This window comes from Raphanus sativus, unplaced genomic scaffold, assembly GCF_000801105.2.
Source record: "Raphanus sativus cultivar WK10039 unplaced genomic scaffold, ASM80110v3 Scaffold0499, whole genome shotgun sequence".
In the NCBI taxonomy this organism is placed as follows: domain Eukaryota; kingdom Viridiplantae; phylum Streptophyta; class Magnoliopsida; order Brassicales; family Brassicaceae; genus Raphanus; species Raphanus sativus.
This window is the reverse complement of record NW_026615817.1, coordinates 16,441-35,747: the sequence shown is the minus strand read 5'-3', so window position 1 is coordinate 35,747 and position 19,307 is coordinate 16,441. Positions and strand designations below refer to the sequence as shown.

The following is a 19,307-nucleotide window of genomic DNA, read 5'->3' as shown; positions in this document are numbered from 1 at the left end:
TGTATTTTCGATTGAGTCGCAGTGACTTGAGGAGATTATCGTCTGGGTTAAGCCAGCGATATCTCGATTGATTCTTGATACAAAGTGTATTCATTGTTATCGTCGTTCTCGTTGAATCAATAAGAAGGAGTGATTGAGTTTACAGAGAATCGAAAGTTCAAACTCTATCAAAATGATTCTGGAACAAAAGACAAATTCGTTGATTAAAAGAAACTTTCTTAGAATAAATATTTGGAAACTTACTTTAATGCCCAGGCAGCTCTGATGGAAAGTTGACGGGCAACCATCACAGCAGTTAAGATCTCCCGCGTCCCCGCATATAGCACATGTATCATCATTTTGATCTCCACTACCAAAATCCACATCATGGAACCCTTTAAGCACTGTTTCGCTTTGCTTATTCCAGAATGAACTTCAAAATCGAGAACCGAGAATACTTCATCACAGCAGTTGCATCGAATATACCTTCTTTTGTGATTATTCCTTCTTCAGTGTTTTCGCAGTGAACTTTCCCGTTAAGTGGCACAATGGCTGAATCAATCATCCATCCCAGCATGGTGCGTTTCCCTTCAAACAAAATGTACCCATTCTCGTTGGAATCTGCATCCGACAAAGAACTGCGAGCTGACAAAGCACCGCAGCTTTCTATTATGTTTTTCTTCCCTCTTTATTTTCCGGACTGAAACCAAACTTCTTTCTAAGCTGTGTGACCCTTTTCGTTTCTTCTGCGCTTTTTCTCTTTCGAGACCATATCTTCATTAGTATATGTGTCCTTGCGGTTCTTTGACCTTTGGCTTACCTGTATCGCTCCGTTTCTTCTGAGCTTTTCTCCTTAAAAGGTCAAGGTCCTCTTCTGGCAGTAACCCAAGAACAGAGTCTGCTTGATCTAGAATTTACTTTATAGACTTCATAAGCTTTGGTCACTGACCAGTGGGGATTCACATAAACAGCAGCGTTGTGCTACGTCTTCCCGCCGTTACGGGGCCTGTATTCAACTGTCCAACCAGCAGCTAGAAGTAACTCAAACTAAGCTTGCTTTTTCTTGGATTCTAATAAAGATCGTCTTCCTATCATTATTTTGCTTTTGTTCTCCAATCCTCATTTCGCCATCACTTGAGGGTTTGTTGTCCCGTGACATTGAGGAACTCTCACAAGGCTTCATTGCTTTACAATCAGTCTCCCCAGGTTTCTTCTTCGTCTTTGGTGTTGGAGGTCTTCCACGCTTCCTTCCCCTCCTGCAATCGCCTCCGTCAAAGTCATGTCTCTTAGCCCTGCCTCCACAGTTACGCTTTGGTCTCCTCCTGGAATCATCTCAATAGAGTTACTCTGTTCCAACGTTAACAGGGTGCTCCCATGCTCACAGTCTGACATTCTCAGCCGGTAACTTTCCCCGCTTACGTTTGACTTTTAGCTCTTCATTATGTGGCCCATTTTCATCGTATGATCTACCCACCCGAATCTCAACCTGACTGACTCCTAGAATCTTATTAGGTTCCGCCCATTGCTCATTCCCTAGATCTTGCTTCTCCTTAACGCAAATAACTTTGTCCTCGTTACCATCAGACTGACTGCTAATCTGCAGCTTCCGAGGCCGTCCTCTTTTCCATGAGTCTCCTTAGGCACCAGGAAATTCCACAAGCTCACGTAGTAGCTTCTTCTTAACAGAAAAGCCATCACTACTTTTGCCTCCCTTTCTTTCCTTTTTCCACAGCCACACCATTGTTTGTCAATCTCTTTTCTGTAATCATTTGCCACAGACAGAGAAGAGCATTCCCTGCTTTCACCTCATCAACAAAACAATCACCCATGTTGTCAACCTCACTTGCTTAGATCTATCTCCCTTCTCTTCCACAGAGAAATCATCATGTTTGTCACTGTTTTCTTTTCTGTATCAATCGGCTTAACCACATTTACCGTGTTCTTGTTCTTCATCTCGGTTACACCATCCTCCAGACCAGGTTCGCTGGATAGAGTTGCACAACACCCATTTAACTGAAAGCCCTCCTCTTCTTCAACGCTCCAGCATACTGTGTTTCCCAGAGATTAACTGTTAAGATTGTATTTAATATATTGAACTCAATGTACAATAGGAGATTATATACAAAGGTAGTCTTGGAGACTAAGTTTAGATATTAACTAACATTCCTAAAACAGAGGAATCAGTATATACGATAGTTAATGAGAGATCTATATAGTATCTCTCTAATATTAACAGAACCTAATTGCCAAAAATCCGGTGAGAGAATCACAAATTGTCAAAATCAAAATTCTAACTGATGAAAAAAATTAAAGCGTAGGTAATACGAAGAAGAAAATCAAAACTCTAAATCAGAAGAAAAGAAACGGAACACCGAACACATGATGATGGCCTTACCTGGAAAATTTGAAAGCCTGGCCGGATCGGACGGAGAAACGAATGGATAGAACGGGAAAATCGAGAGAGAGAGATGCCGAGATATCAACGAGTCCGATTCAGAGATTCGCATTGTGGATTCGGTAGAGGGGAAAACGAAGAAACACAACAGTGAAACAAGAAGGTGGAACAAACAAGGGTTTAGTTTTGGATGTGAAAAGTGGTGGAGACAAAGACGAAAAAGAAACAGGTTTTAATCTATTTTTCGGGGGCTTTACTCTAAAAGCACATGCGCATATCGAGAAACAATGAATTTTTTTTCCGGGTAATGACGATCTGTGACGGTAAAGTGATCATTTACTATATTATTATCATATCGTAGTCCTTTCCCTCCACTTTTGCTTAGGATTTTCTTCCTTTTTTTTTCATAAATTGAAAATCTGAGAGACCAATGTATTTTCTTTGCATCTGGTTGTATCCTTAGGATTAGATTTGACAAAAAAAAATTGATGTAAAAGAGTGTTATTGTGATGAGTCTTGTAAGGGAGCTTTTTCTCCTCCTCGAAGGTGAGAAGAACCCTCTGACTGAAAGGACGGTCACCGAGAACATCGGATGCACCTGAAGCAGTCTTCTTTTCCCCATCTTTTGTTCGGTAGATGTTGCCATACCTAGCATACCAATTTACAGTGGATATGCAAAGGCATGACGAGCCTACAACAACCTTTGATGTGTGAGGTTTACAAACTAATGTTTTTGCGTGCCTCCCAACATTCTTCAGTTTCTCTTTACACTCTCCTAATGTCCTAACAAAGAATATTAATTTACTCAGTTGTTTATTTCCCTCAACAATGCATTGTGAGTTTCGATTTTGAATGCGATATATATATGACAAAGAACATTATTTTGAGGTATTTTGAAGTATTTAGCCTTGACAACACATTAACCATGGTTTCAAAATGTTATTTAGAAAATATATAATATAAAACCTGAATCAGGCCACTATGAAATCTTTTAACTCTTCAAACAGTGAAGTCTAAAATTATTTATCACATGTAAAATCAAATAACAATGTTAAGCTAGTAGTCATAACACCGGCTGGATAGTCTGGTCGTTACAATAACTAGCCTACGAATGCATGTTGTTCCAGTGACATAGCTCCACAACAGATATATAAGTATTAAAAAAAAAAATCATGTTTATAAGAAATTGAGAAAGGAATCATCATCTTCTCCTGGGTGCGGAACCGCGCTGAATCGCTGCTGGTGCTTGCCCTTGAGACCCCGGAGTTTGTTCTTCCGCCATGTTACTCGCTTGTATTCATCACTATGAGTCCAAGTGGTATCAGGTACATCCACTGTAATAATATCGGAGTTCTGCATAAAGACAAGTTACCAAAATAAGGAGTTTATGTGTATGTCAATAACTCAAAATCATTTGGTTAGTTCATAAAAATAGATGTACACGAACTGATGTTTCTACCTTGGTGCCTGCTCACTACTCTTCAAGATAGTGTGGGAGTTAAATGTCCATTTTCCTGGCTATATTAAACACAAATTTTTTTTTTATCAGACACTCTAAATCAATACCCTTCTACCATTCTAAGAACCAGGTTCAGTAAACAACAGTAGATAGGTGGTTTCAGTTCTTAGAAGAGTACTTACTAAGCCAAGCATGCCAAAAAATATAAACTTTAATTCTGAAAGTGAAACTAAAGAAACAATTGGACAACATGTGTTACTTACAAATTTCAACTGTCGAGGATACGGACACGCTCCAGGAGAGCCGTAACTGACTGCCAAAATGTTGGCACCATCCTGAAATTGATGAGTAGGAAAGTGTGAATAGCGACAAACTAATTGTCACGCAACGCTGAAACCTAAACTGTAAGAAACTGATACCAAAAGAATACGTTACCATGTGTATAACGAATTAACAATATGCTCATCCAAACCATCCCGTGGAAGACAAGACATCTCTGTAATAAAACCAGATACATCGATCAGAGGGAAACAGATAATGTCAATGAAACGTTTCTAGGTTTTAATCATTCAAAGTTAACAAAGGGTTTGGATTTATGATCATAAAATAACTAAAAAAATTGAAACGGAACTACAGAAGTAATCTTATCTCAAAGAAGTACCAGAGAATGGTTAATATCTGTAAAAAACTGCAACAAGATTAACCTAGTAGGAGGCTGAGAGCTGAGCTCAAGCAGGCACCAATCACTCAAAAGAAAAATCTATTTGACACTAAAAACAACTAAAACAATGTGAATGGTGTTATTATAAGAAGCTTTTTGGCAGTAAGATGATGATATCAACTGCATGCAATGCAAACCTGACTACTTGAGATCAAAGATTCAAAAAAAAAAAAAAAAAAGGTGAAAAGAAGTGAACTTACAGCTCTCACTGATGGAATCACATACTCTCTCCCAGGTGGACTAACAACATTAGATGGGAGTCTTATTCTATAAAAGTCATCTCCCTTCAGCAGATTCTACAGAACAAAGACAATGATTTTACTCGTTGCGTTTTTTTTTCAAAACAAAAACCCAAAGTAGGAGATTTTACTTACTTTAAAGGCATTAGAAAACTCATTCCTAGAGAAGCGCAGTTTCGTTAGTGTCTGCATCCGACAAGATTTATTATGGTTAGTTAGCAAAATCAATTTGAGTTCTTCACCAAAATCTCTGATTCTCTAAACTCTCTCTCTATGTAATTGAAAATATCTACGATCGATCGATCGATGAAGGTGAAAAGAGAGTATACCTGACCACCGTGGCTCCAAGTCTTGAGGCGAGCGGAGAAAGTACCGGCGGAGGAGAAATCAGAGTCTCCGAAGGCATGTTCGAGGGTGAATTGGATCTTGGAGTCCAGATCAGGATCCGAGTACCGTCTACGGATACTCGGAGTCTGCTTCGGCGGCGAATCTGTGGTAACTCGAGACCAAACTCCGGAGGAGCTCGTCTGATTGGAAAGCGAAGGAGGATGAGAATAATAAAGTGGAGAGGAAGAGCACAAGTAAGTGTGAGATTCGACATGGTCACCGAGGATAGAGAGAGAGAGAGAGAGAGAGAGAGAGAGAGAGAGGTTTGGACTTCTAGAAATTGCAATTGAGCCCTTAGTATTTAATAAGTATTCGCCTTCCGACTCCTAGAAATCCTGATCCACGTTTTAAAACGCTGAACTGAATTATTACTTTTAAAAATATTTTTGCTTTTAAAGTTCTCCGTATTAATATGTATTTTATTTTATGTTTATACAGATTGGCTTAGTTTTTATTTCTCACCATTGCAAGATTAATGGTTTCATATTTGAATGAAAGTTAATGCATAATCTTAAAAATAATTCTTTAAGAAAAAAAATGGACACAAAATATTATACGACTTCAGTACTCTTGCAGTGTACACCAAGTGAAACCATCTGAGAGATTCAAACTTTAACAAGTAAGGAGCAAATCCAATTGAATTATGAAATTGTGATAACAAATATAATAGAATTAAAAATATCAATAATGCTGAGACTGTACTACCATTCTTTGGGGGTTATCTTCAACTAAGTTGGCTTAACCACAATCTTGAAATTTTGAAGCTTATTATAGATTTACTCATTTCAGGTTAAGCTTGGTAATAATGATAGTAATTATATTGTTTAGTATACGAGTGATAATATTAGGGAGAGGACAAGTGTAACGCCTGACAAATTTGGTTGCGAAACGATTATTTTTCGGACTGTTTAAAAAGAGACCGAGACACTTCGCTTCACTCCATGTTCACCAATCATTCCAGCGATGATGAAAGGAAACCAGAAAGCGAAACCGCACGCGCCACCTCGTCCTCTGTTCTCCTTTGGTTTCTTCCGCCGCTGCACACAGTCCGTCCTCAGCTCTACTTCTCCTCACAAGAAACCTCTCCGTAAGCCAACTACCACCGCTTCATCCTCATCGACCTCCACTTCTCAAAGCTTTACTCAGTGGCGTTTCCCACATCACGTTGACCAAACTCCATCCACCGTTACACTTCCATCTCCTCCTTCGGCGCCTCTCCCGGAGCTTCACCTCGCATCCGTCTCCGAATTCGACAAGTTCCTCGCTCAGCTGCTCAAGCGAGTCGTCGTACCCGACCCGCCGTCCGAATACGTCACCAAGATCCTACTCGCGCTCTGTCCCGAGCGATGGTGGAAACTGCGATGGGACTAGAGATCTCCGCGGTGGAACGCGCATTAGCTTTTGGCTGCGCTTGAGCTCATGTACACGACGGTGGAAGGCGCGGCGGAGGTTCGTGGTCACGCGATGACGGTGCCGGCCATGGTGGCGGTGCGGTGATGGCGAGATTGGTCGGGAGGGGGAGAGAAAACGCCATAAGCATACTTTCCGTTGTATATGGAAGAGGTGGAGTTCTCCGCAAAGAGATTACGGGCGGTGGCTCTGGCGCTTGAAGGAGAGAGAGTGTACGGCGAGAGGGAGAAGAAAAGGGGCCCACCTGTTGAAGACCCTTGAGGAATATGGACCGTTGGATCTGAGTCAAAATGGGTCATGAAATCTAGCGGCTGAGGTTATCTTTTATAGCGGCTGAGTGTTAATGGTTTGTTTTCTATCCTCTTCTTTTCATACAAATAAAAGTTGTTTTATGCATGTAGTTTTAATTATATAAATTAAACTGAAAATTGCTCTTATTTGTAAGCAAAAAATATGCTCGTGCGTAGCACGAGAACAAGACTAGTACTCAATAACGCGATAGACACGAAGATATATAAAGTAACCACTAAAAACACGACCTGTAGCAGAGACGCGAAATTAACCTCTTTTGCAGACTCTCGTATGATGCATTTAAGCCGAATCAAGCCAAACTTACGCATATATCAAAGGATCGTGTATCCTCGTTTCAAAGTATTTTACAGATTTTTTTTTTAAACATCCCATAAACACATATAATAAGAAAATTGGGCTTTCTCCTAATTAAAAAATGTCATGCTAATGGTCACTAATTTGTTTGTGATTTAATAAATAAATAAAACGGAGGGATCAAAAAATAGTAATGACTGAAAAATATATTTACTGCAAACTGTAAGCTAAGAAAAAAAGCTAGCCTCCTTTGATCTTTTCTGCTCCATTGTACGTACAAAGAATCAGAAAATCACAAATTGCATATTACTCCTTCAATATTGTTGTAATTAAAAAGTTTCATTTATGTTTTAGAAAATCATATGTGTATGCATTTAAGTAAAAACAATCCAAACCATTAAAAGATATTACTAAGTAACAACAGTCACAAATTATAATATGAAGTAAAATAAAATATAAAAATTTCAATATAATGTAACAAAAAAACCTTGTAAAAATCATATGCATATGATGGAATGTCTTTAGACTGTAGTACTCCTACGTGGCATTTAAGCCAAATCAAGCCAAACTTACGCATATATCAAAGGATCGTGTATCCTCGTTTCAAAGTATTTTACAGATTTTTTTTTAAATATCCCATAAACACATATAATAAGAAAATTGGGCTTTCTCCTAATTAAAAATGTCATGCTAATGGTCACTAATTTGTTTGTGATTTAATAAATAAATAAAACGGAGGGATCAAAAAATAGTAATGACTGAAAAAGATATTTACTGCAAACTGTAAGCTAAGAAAAAAAGCTAGCCTCCTTTGATCTTTTCTGCTCCATTGTACGTACAAAGAATCAGAAAATCACAAATTGCATATTACTCCTCCAATATTGCTGTAATTAAAAAGTTTTATTTATGTTTTAGAAAATCATATATGTATGCATTTAAGTAAAAACAATCCAAACCATTAAAAGATATTACTAAGTAACAACAGTCACAAATTATAATATGAAGTAAAATAAAATATAAAAATTTCAATATAATGTAACAAAAAAACCTTGTAAAAATCATATGCATATGATGGAATGTCTTTAGACTGTAGTACTCCTACGTGGCATTTAAGCCAAATCAAGCCAAACTTACGCATATATCAAAGGATCGTGTATCCTCGTTTCAAAGTACTTTACAGATATACATCATACATATACATTATCATGTTTACTAATATCCATAAACACATATAATAAGAAAATTGTCACTAATTTGTTTGTGATTTAATAAATAAATAAAATAGAGGGGTCGAAAATAGTATTAACGGAAATCAAAGTTTGTGATTTAATAAATAAATAAAACAGAGGGGTCGAAAATAGTATTAACCGAAATCAAGCGGTTATATTGAACCACCAACTTTTTTTGTCATTTTCTTAATAAATGCAGCAGTAGAGGAGAGAGAGCGCAAACGCCCCGATCGCTTTATTCTGCAGTGTGCTCTGCGCAGATTGAGCTCGCTCTCACTTTTCATTCCTTGGCAAGAAAAAGACAAAGAGAAGGAAGAAAAAGTTAAGAGAAAGAGATCAAGGTGCACCGAAGAGACGAAAGAAAATAACGATGAAAAAATCGGAGGTGAAGCGGTTTGAAGAAGAAAAACACAAAGAGAAGACGACGACGAATCAGAGGTCGAACGAGGATCCATCTAGCCATCTCGAGGATTTTGTCGGAGCAGACTTGGCCGGAGTAAATATTCAAACAGTCGTAGGAGGTACAGACATTAATTTCCGTACAGCTCAAGGAACTCTTTTGGTTGTTGCTTAAACGATTTTCTATATGCAGATCACGTTGGAAAAGAGAAGACGACGACGAATCAGAGGTTGAACGAGGATCCATCTAGCCATCTCGAGGATTTTGTCGGAGCAGACTTGGCCGGAGTAAATATTCAAACAGTCGGAGGAGGTGCAGACATTTCCGTACAGCTCATAAGAACTCTTTTGGTTGTTGCTGAAACGATTTATATATGCAGATCACGTCGGAAAAGAGAAGACGACGACGAATCAGAGGTTGAACGAGGATCCATCTAGCCATCTCGAGGATTTTGTCGGAGCAGACTTGGCCGAGAGGTCCGAAGAAACAGAGGTTGAGGTGAAACAAAGGTCCGAAGAAGAAAAACGCATGGTAAGCTTTTTTTTTTTTTTTTTTTGCTAATCAGTACAATCGTTTTTCTTCTAGCACTGATATTCACTTATTTTGGTTAATCAGTTCACTAATTAACACTAATATTTGATTTATTAGTTTTTTTTAATGAAATAAACAATATAGGGTGTCATAGCTGGTATTTGAATTAGGGTATCTGGGTCCTCGGGTCGGGGTCGGGTCGGGTCCTATCGGGTTCGGATTCTTCGAGTCCTGGAAATTTAGACCCATATAGAAACCTGTAATTTTTTGGGTCGGTTCCGGGTTGAGTCTTGTCGGGTCTGGGTCGGGTTTTGTCGGGTCCAAATTGGTTCGGGTCTATAATTCTAATACTTGTAAAATATCCGTAATTTTTTGTGTCCAGATCGAGTTCGGATTTTTAGAATCTGAAAAATACATGACATATCCAAACTTACTCAAATTTAATTAATATTTGTTATATATATCTAATATTTACAAAATAACTTAAATTAAACTATTAATAATTAACATAAAACATTTTTAAACTCAAAATTTATATTTTAAAGCTTCATATTACTTAAAAATGTTACAAAATAATAATAAATATTGTTAACAAAAGATATTTCAACTAAATAAAAAAATAATATATATATATATATAAAACAGAACGCAAAAAATCATAATATTAAATATACATGTTTCTAAATCGGGTACAAATCGGTTCTTTTCGGATCTAGGTCTATTCGGGTCGTGATAGAACCAAAATCGAGCACCGTCCTTTTTGGTTCACGGACATAGCCCATGATGGTGATCATGTCGACCAGCTTGATCCAACCGAGATTTTTCCATCAGATCGTGACACTACTTTGGAGCTAGATGAGCTGAGTGAGATAAGTGACACTACTATGGAGCTGGATGAGCTAAGTGACACTAACTTGAAGCTGAATGAGCTATGTGACACTGAAGAAGGAGCTGGTTTAGCTACTGGGCGAAATGAGCCTTTTTCGGCCCACCGAAAAATTCATAACAAATTCAATTTGGGTCCGTTTTACACCAAATTCGACCAGGCCTTTCCTGATGGTCTCCTGCCCATTTGCATCAAGAAATATCAAGAAAAGGAGTCAAAGTCGTGGCCTGCATTGATTTCTTCAAAGACTAGTCAAAATTCAACTTCTCGGTTCTACAAAAGTCTTTAGTCTTAGTCTTTGTTTGTGTTTTCTATGCTTCTAGTTTTCCACAATTATTTATGTCTTTCTTTGACTCATTCTACTATAAATATGTAATCCATTTCATGAATAAAAATCAGTTCATTTTGGTTTCATTTTTGTTTCTATTCTCTGAGTGAGAGAGAGAGTTCTTAGCTAGTTCATCGGTGTGAACCGGCTTGTTGATTTGGTGGTCAGCCAATCATCTTTGTGTGTTGTTTGGTGGTTAGCCAACACATTCATCCCTTCTTTGGTGGTTAGCCTTAGATCGTTGGTATATCAAGAGTCATTCCGCACCTCTTGACGATCCTATCAATCCATCCCAGTTCCAGAAGTGCCTTCGCCTTCTCGGTTCATATCCAACATCCGGCCAAAGCCATCCTTCCCGATTTTGGGTCTATCATTTGGTATCAGAGCCACTTTGGCTGGTTTGTTTTCTATCTTCTTTTCACCTTCTCATCTCTTCATCATTTCTTATTTCTTTTTGGATCCGGGCTGTTCCTTTACTCCCTTGTGATCGCCAATTAAAAAAAAAAAAAAAATCAGAAAAAAGAAAAAAAAGAAAAAAAAGAAAAAAAAGAAAAAAAAGAAAAAAAAGAAAAAAAAGAAAAAAGTAAAAGATTGGCTTGAATCACTTGGAGTGGTGGAAGAGTAATCCTGCTGGCTGAAGAGAAACCCAGCCTTAGGACAGTTAAGGCGGATCCACACAAAACAAAAAAAAATCTCTTCATCTTCATTTCTTTTCTTTTTCCACAAAGTTTGTTTTGGGTTTTTGATTGCTGAATTTTGACTGCCTATCATCCTTTGAACCAGTAGAAAGAACTCTGAGTGATCACCTAAAAATCGTGAGCTAAACACTTTGAGAGTGTGAGGATATTTTTGTGCTAACGTTTGTTAAGTGTTTCAGGATGTTTGGACTTCTCAAGAAATCAAAACCACTACAAGATGATATCTTCTTTCCTTTTAAAACTGTTTCGGAAAAAGAGCAATCAATTTTTAGAAAAAAAAAACAGTTTGCTGCTAATAGGTTTGATTTTGTGCAGAAAAGGAAGAGACATAACAGGTCCGATGTTGAGAAGTGGGTCAGAAGTGGTGATCGTCCCTTCACCAAAACCAAGAGAAGCAGCCATGATGTGTTTGATCAGAATGAGATTCAGACTTATGCCAGTTTGGAGAAGATGTTGCATAAGGCGATTCATGCTGTCCGACAACTCAAAAGGAAGAAAAACACCAACACTTCTGCAGCACCAAAACAGCAATGTAAGTCTTCTTATCTCTCAAATTCTGATTTGAAAACTAATGATATTTCTTTTGATAAAAGCAAAGCTGTGAAACCCACAAGCAAAGCTCTTTCTACCAGGTGCTTCAAATGCCATAAGGTCGGCCATTATGCTAACAAGTGCCACAAACAGAAACCGTTGGTGACCTTGAAGAACGTTGAAATCGAACCAGAAAAGGAAGTATCTTTGTCCATTCAAAAGTTGGACCATATTCATAATGAGCTTTGTGTTGATTATAATCCTTTTGCTTATAATCCTTTTCCTTTTAATGATTCAGATTTGAGGACAAATCTTTTTGAAGAGGGAGAGTATGATAGAACCAAAATCGAGCACCGTCCTTTTTGGTTCACGGACATAGCCCATGATGGTGATCATGTCGACCAGCTTGATCCAACCGAGATTTTTCCATCAGATCGTGACACTACTTTGGAGCTAGATGAGCTGAGTGAGATAAGTGACACTACTATGGAGCTGGATGAGCTAAGTGACACTAACTTGAAGCTGAATGAGCTATGTGACACTGAAGAAGGAGCTGGTTTAGCTACTGGGCGAAATGAGCCTTTTTCGGCCCACCGAAAAATTCATAACAAATTCAATTTGGGTCCGTTTTACACCAAATTCGACCAGGCCTTTCCTGATGGTCTCCTGCCCATTTGCATCAAGAAATATCAAGAAAAGGAGTCAAAGTCGTGGCCTGCATTGATTTCTTCAAAGACTAGTCAAAATTCAACTTCTCGGTTCTACAAAAGTCTTTAGTCTTAGTCTTTGTTTGTGTTTTCTATGCTTCTAGTTTTCCACAATTATTTATGTCTTTCTTTGACTCATTCTACTATAAATATGTAATCCATTTCATGAATAAAAATCAGTTCATTTTGGTTTCATTTTTGTTTCTATTCTCTGAGTGAGAGAGAGAGTTCTTAGCTAGTTCATCGGTGTGAACCGGCTTGTTGATTTGGTGGTCAGCCAATCATCTTTGTGTGTTGTTTGGTGGTTAGCCAACACATTCATCCCTTCTTTGGTGGTTAGCCTTAGATCGTTGGTATATCAAGAGTCATTCCGCACCTCTTGACGATCCTATCAATCCATCCCAGTTCCAGAAGTGCCTTCGCCTTCTCGGTTCATATCCAACATCCGGCCAAAGCCATCCTCCCGATTTTGGGCGTATCAGGTCGGTTCTCTTTGGGTCCAAGCCTATTCGGATAAAAGAAATTTAGACCCAAAAAATACTTGTAAACTTTCGGTACGGGTTCAGGTCGGGTATTTTCGGACCGGTTCCGGGTCGGATCTTCGGGTCCAGGTTAAAATACCAAACCTAATTTGAACCTGGTTTATGTGGAGTCACACACTATACTCAACCTGGTTTATTAGTTATTAATTATTAGTTAATCAGTTCCTGGTACTTCATCCGTTACGCAGATTCCCGGAAGGCCCGATTATGGTTATATTGGGGAGCGGACAACAATACGATCGAATCATTTTCAAGTTACCATTGTAAGTGTTTATTTCTCTGTTTTGGTTAATCAGTTCTTTATTAACACTAATAATTGATTTATAGGCACAAAATTACAATAATCTAACACCAAATCTCTTGGTTGGTTCAATATGTCTCAGGATTCAACAAACACTGGTCTTTCAGAGTTGGCAACATTCATCAATAACTCTGGTCATGAAGAAAACCATACCGTTAAGAAGACACTACGCATGCTTCGCAATTTGCTCAAGAAAACGGCACGTGAAAGGTATGTTTAGATAGATTCTCTTTTTTATATCAAACTAAAATTTCTTAGACTTTTAGTTCTTATAGATAATCAAAATTCCATGCTTTACAGCTATTCCCTCTCTGGGAAGTACTTTTTTGGATTTCCTTCAAACGAGCTTCATATTAATCTCGGAACGGGTATCCAACTGAGTCGAGGTTTGTTTAGATCATTAAGGGTCACCCAAGATGGGTTGTATCTAAATGCAGGTAAGACTTGTTTATTAAGTTTTTCTTTCTTTTCTTTATTCTTTTTATTTTATTTTTGAGAATTTAATATTGTTTTTGTGGATTCCAGATGTAATGACCAAATGCTGCCATCAACCAATCCATTTGACTCAATTTATCAGCAACCAATTCGTTAACATTTGCGTCCCTGCCAAGGCACTCACTTATCAAGAACGTTCCAAGGTACTTATTTTTACTCAATTCATTCAATTACTGTTCAATCATTTAGTTTACTGATATTATGAATGTTCCTAAAATATAAGTTTTAACTTATCATTAATTATTTTGAACAATAAAATTTATATACGCTAAGATTTAAATATTTTAAAACTATTTTTTTGTCACAGATATTTTTAAACTACTTATAGAACAACAATATGTATGGAAAAATGGGCTTTAAAAGACCCAGATCCTTCGATCAAAAAAAAAGACCCAGATCCAAATTACTTATATTATATATTGTTATCTTGATACTTGATAGGTGGAAAAACTCATTACTGGTTTGGAAATTGAGCTGACGTATTTGCCTGCAGCCAGTGCCGGCTCTTGGGGTGTGCCCAAGGTGCACAAGCACAGGGTCCATTTTTTTTTTCAAAAATTCTTATAGAAATTAGGGTCCTCATTTGTATTTAGAGAAATGATATTGTAATTTATGAGAAACAAAATATTTTAGCACAGGGACTATAATTTATCTAAGCCGGGCCTGCCTGCAGCAAAGAAGGCAGTTATTAAAGGACTTTCGTTTGATCCCATCGGTCTGCTCACGTAAGTTTCCAACCATTTTTCTTTAAATAGTTTTTTTTTTTGAATGGTGCTTTAAATAATTTCTTATAAGCTTTTATCTGTTTTTTTCAGATTCAAATTAGCTAAAAGAGGCAGTGAAGTGAGATTCGTGGACTTTTTTCGTAAACAATATAAGCGTAAAGTGACTTATCTACATCTTCCTGCAATCCAAATTGGGGCTGGTGAATACGTGCCTATGGAGGTAAGAGTTTTCGATTCAAACGTTTAACTTATTTGCTCATCATTCTTTACAATTTTTGTAAATGTCGTTCTCGTGGTTTTTGCAGTTCTGCCGTATAGCTAGTGGCCAGCCGTACACACAACGTCTTAGTGAGCAGGCATTCCGTCTTAGTCGAGAGCAAGCGAAGAATTTCCGAAGTGCTTCTGTCATAACGCCTGGCAGGAGAGAGAGTATGATACAAACGGTAAGTTGTGTATTTTTTTTATCGCATTTACCACAATTTCCTCTTAATGGCCGACTCAAACTTATTGTGGGCCATTAAAGCCCAAAATATCATGAGAAGTAAGATCTGGGCGTTCGGGTATCCGTTGGCGTTCGGGTATCCGTTGGCGTTCGGATCGGGTTTTCCGGATTTTCAGGTTTTCGGGTTTACGCTCCTAGATCCCATAGTAAAATTACATTAGTACGAGTCGGGTTCGGATAATAACACTTCGGGTTCGGTTAAAAATTATATATCATCTTAAAACCCATAAAGTAACCATATATCATTCTGATTCGGGTTATATCGGTTCGGTTCGGATATAACCAAAGTAAAAAAACATAAACTTAAAGAAAAACATAAAATTGTTAAAATAACAATAAAATGTTAAATCAAGCATGAAAACAAACATTATTTGTAAACAATATACATTATATTATAGAGAGTAGACTTGTTATTCCAATGAACAAATTATAAATTACTTATTTATAACTAATTGTGTACTTAAAATATTTTTAATATTGTTAATATTTATTATTATATATCATATTACCACGAACATTAAATTTAATAACTAAAATACTTATATATATTTCAAAACATTTATATTAACTATTAGTTTTGGGTTTTTGGTTTACCCGTTCGGGTTCGGTTAATAACACTTCGGGTTCGGATATTTTTTATACCACCCTACAAGACCCGTTCGGGTATTTTTACATTTCGGGTCGGATAACGGGTCGGTTTTTTTGGTTCGGGTTCGGTTCGGATTTCGGGTTCCGGATTTTATGCCCAGGCCTAGCCCTGGCTCTGTCCTTATACAACTCTAAGGAATTTTTTTTTTTTTAATGTCCAGATGATTAGGATTGATAAAGAACAGGCGTTAAAGCTTGTGAACAAGAAGATATCAGTGTCTGATGACTTAACCTCGATCGAGGCTCGTGTGCTTCCTCCTCCGACGGTTATTTTCTCTCACTGTTATCGCAATTGATTTTCTTTTATTGTACAATCTTTCGATGTTCCTCACGATGTTGTTTTTGTCTTGTTGACAGTTGAAATTCCTTAATTTTTATAATATCAGTGAAGAAATAACCGTGACTCCAAATGAGGGAAAATGGAACATGTTTAAAAAGGTAAAACTGTATGCCCTTGTAACTAATCCAAAAATATGCTTTTATGTTTCTTGGTATCTTCTCTTACATCTACCTTTGTGTTTTCTTTGTTTAAGAAAATGATCAATGGAGCAAGTGTAACTAGATGGACTTGTGTAAATTTCTCAACGCTTAGCCCTATTTCAGCCACAAAATTCTGTCAAGAATTGACTAAGATGTGCAGAGATTTAGGAATGGTATGGATTTTTAATCCTTTTGGTATCTGCCACACGATTTGTTTATATTCAAACGAGTCACTAACTGACTTTTGTACCTTGATACCAGCATATCCAACATATTACTCAAATCATCTCTTATGATCCTGAAAAGATTGAGGACGCACTGCGAGAGATCCACAAAAAGACAGCTGACCTCCAACTTTTGATTGTGATATTGCCTGATATGACTGGATCATATGGTAAGTTTGCAAATTGGTTGGTCTTTAATTCTATGTTAATTAATGCAAATCTGGTTTCAACGTCTCATTATTCTTTTGCAGGAAAGATCAAAAAGATATGTGAGACAGAGCTGGGCATTGTCTCGCAGTGTATTCGGCCAGGAACGATACTTGAGCGACCACACTTGTTTCTCCCCTCGCTAGCCTTGAAGATCAATATCAAGGTTTGCCGTCTCTCTCTTTCTTGTTACCAAATTTGTAATTTTCTTTTGTTAATTAAAGGTTTTCTGTACAGGCTGGGGGGGAAAAACTATGTTCTTGACAAACACATCTCGATGGTACAAGACACGCCAACAATAATCTTCGGTGCTGACGTCACGCATCCAACAAAGGCCGAACAATCTTCTCTCGCTGCGGTATGAATGCTTAGTTATTTTACTTGTATCTACCTTCACAAGTATTATCTCTCACTTTTTTTTTATATAACCACAGGTTGTTGCTTCCATGGACTGGCCTGAGATAAGCACATACCGAGCATTGGTTTCTGCTCAGACTGGAAGACGTGAAATTATCGAGGACCTGTATAAGTTGGACGGCCAAGGAGAACACACTGGAATGATAAGGTAATAACAAAAAAAAATATATGGTCATATCATAAATCTCTATTGTTAGTTAGTTGGTTTCCTTTCGTTATCTCAGACCACCGAAAAAAAAAAACTAATTGCAGGGACCATCTCTTAGCATTCATTAGAAAGACAAATCAAAGACCTGGAAGACTCATCTTCTTCCGGTAAGTCAACATTTTTTATGCTAATTGTAAATTAGGCATGTTAAAATAATCTAGCAAGGTTAGCCCTAACCATGTACTAAAATCTTTAACCCTAACCCTGGTTTTTGAGATAGACCTAAAATACGATTGAACAAAATAGCCCATAAATGTATGGAGTTATCTCCAATCCTGTATCACAATCTTATCTTTTGTACTTTAAAAGAATAATATGAAATGTGCTAACCCTGGCTCAGCCCTTCATGTGTAAACTATTAATGCTAAAGTAGGGATAGAGCTAGAATAGGGATGGGTTCATTTTTTGTATGGTCGCACCATGCTTAAACATTATATATAAGATCCCTAATGGTAATTATCGCTTGCTGCAGTGACGGGGTAGGGGAAACACAGTTTGGGGACGTGTTGCGTTTTGAGCTACAGGCTATACGCAAAGCTTGTTCGTCTATAGAGGATTTTCGTCCAAAGATAACCTTTGTGCTTGTCCAGAAAAGACACCACACGCGGTTGTTTCCTGCTCAAGCGGATAAGAAGGATGCTGCTACTGGCAATGTTCTTCCAGGTTTGCTCACACTCTACTCTTTTATTCAATTAAATTTTTTTGTCTCACTTTTTAACTTATTTGCATTTCCTTCGTAGGTACTGTAGTTGACACAGTTATTTGTCACCCGCGCCAGTTTGATTTCTTTTTGAACAGCCACGCAGGTGTGATGGTAATGATAATCTGTCCCACCAATTATAATTTTTTTTTGTCTCATCATCAAAACTATAAACTTTGTTTGGGTTTTAAATGTCTCAGGGTACAAACAGATCTACCCATTACCATGTTCTCTTGGACGAGAACAAATTTTCTGCTGATGATTTGCAAAGGCTTACTAACGACCTTTGCTACACGTAAGCAACATAACCTTTCATTTTGTATACGTTAACTTCAAATGAAATCTGTCTAATACCTCACAACAAATATGCAGGTTTGCCAAGACTACCAATTCTGTCTCGCTTGTCACCCCTGTCTTCTACGCCCATTTGGCTGCGTTTAGAGCACGCTACTACGTGGAGGATGAAATGTCTGCTGTGCATCTTCCGACAGTGAAAGATGAAGTGAAAGAGAAGATGTACTTTTGCTAATGTTTGGAAGGACGAGGAAATAAAAAAACATAGCATAAGATAAATGGTGGCCGAAACTCTATGCCCCAAATTTTTAGTCCAAAAAAAAACTCTATGCCCCAAATTTCACTCTTTTTTGTTTTGTTTTCGCACCTACTGTTACATATGCTTTTAATAGTATAGATATGGAACATCTACCTGTTTATATATCCTCGTAAGAGTTAAAACTCTTTAAATGTTGAGTTTTAACATATTCTGACCAAATCATACTTATATACAAGAAGAAGAAAAACAATCTTTAAATGTGATCCGCTGGTTCGTGTTTTAATAAGCTAAACGTGGTAATTTTCATTTTTACTATAATCAAGATTCACATATCGGCAGGCCTACCTCACAACACATTAAAACACATGCCCAAATTAGATAAAGTCCACGACCACAAGAATTATTAAGACGGCAACCTTCTAGGTCAGAAGGAGAGTTCAGCGGTCCTGGTTAGTAGTGACTACATGTGTATATTAAATGTGCAGCTCAAACGGGAGAAATAGTTTGGTCACTGCATATTGTTAACGAGATACCGTTGCAGCTTCATGATGGTGTCAAAGTAGTTATGTGCGATACTCTAGCTCCTCATTCAACCTCCCATTGAATCTATAAGTTGCCATGAAGGTATCTTCCAATAACACAATTTAAAAACTGCTGATTAAGATCATATTCACACGATGACAACTCTTCCGAACTTTGTTTTTTCACTTCTTATTGTGTCATCTTATTAAATTGAGTTTGTTCTAGAATATGTAACTTTTAGAAACAGAGGGAATATTTTTTAGATGTTGTTAGAACT

General features: G+C 37.5%; 1 protein-coding gene, 1 long non-coding RNA gene and 2 pseudogenes across 2 annotated transcripts; 2 read left to right on the top strand and 2 right to left on the bottom strand.

The window, feature by feature from the left end:
- Positions 1-239: 239 nt before the first annotated feature.
- LOC130502314 (uncharacterized) lies at positions 240-2,745 on the bottom strand. Its single transcript, XR_008940217.1, has 3 exons — positions 2,375-2,745; positions 466-2,027; positions 240-349 (listed from the first exon to the last, which is right to left on the bottom strand). It is a non-coding gene; the product is annotated as an uncharacterized LOC130502314 (long non-coding RNA).
- A 636-nt stretch (positions 2,746-3,381) lies between these two features.
- Positions 3,382-5,381, bottom strand: LOC130502313 (uncharacterized; annotated as a pseudogene).
- A 597-nt stretch (positions 5,382-5,978) lies between these two features.
- LOC130502311 (uncharacterized) lies at positions 5,979-13,595 on the top strand (annotated as a pseudogene).
- On the top strand, positions 8,796-18,670 carry LOC130502310 (protein argonaute 5-like). The gene is made up of 22 exons (XM_056997082.1): positions 8,796-8,946; positions 9,018-9,137; positions 9,205-9,356; positions 13,432-13,559; positions 13,650-13,786; positions 13,875-13,987; positions 14,286-14,366; positions 14,478-14,569; positions 14,660-14,789; positions 14,875-15,012; positions 15,881-15,985; positions 16,077-16,157; positions 16,253-16,372; positions 16,461-16,593; positions 16,675-16,759; positions 16,868-16,988; positions 17,065-17,195; positions 17,300-17,362; positions 17,728-17,918; positions 17,996-18,069; positions 18,156-18,250; positions 18,328-18,670. The coding sequence occupies exons 1-22, from the start codon at positions 8,796-8,798 to the stop codon at positions 18,482-18,484; spliced, it is 2,598 nt and encodes an 865-aa protein (XP_056853062.1). The 3' UTR covers positions 18,485-18,670.
- The last annotated feature ends 637 nt before the right edge of the window (positions 18,671-19,307 follow it).

Bases quoted from the DNA above. Each gene is read 5' to 3' on its own strand.
- LOC130502310 (XM_056997082.1), top strand. From the start codon at position 8,796: ATGAAAAAATCGGAGGTGAAGCGGTTTGAAGAAGAAAAACACAAAGAG. The intron at 15,013-15,880 runs GTAAGTTGTGTA...TTTAATGTCCAG, and splicing joins GAGAGAGTATGATACAAACG to ATGATTAGGATTGATAAAGA. The intron at 16,158-16,252 runs GTAAAACTGTAT...TCTTTGTTTAAG, and splicing joins AATGGAACATGTTTAAAAAG to AAAATGATCAATGGAGCAAG.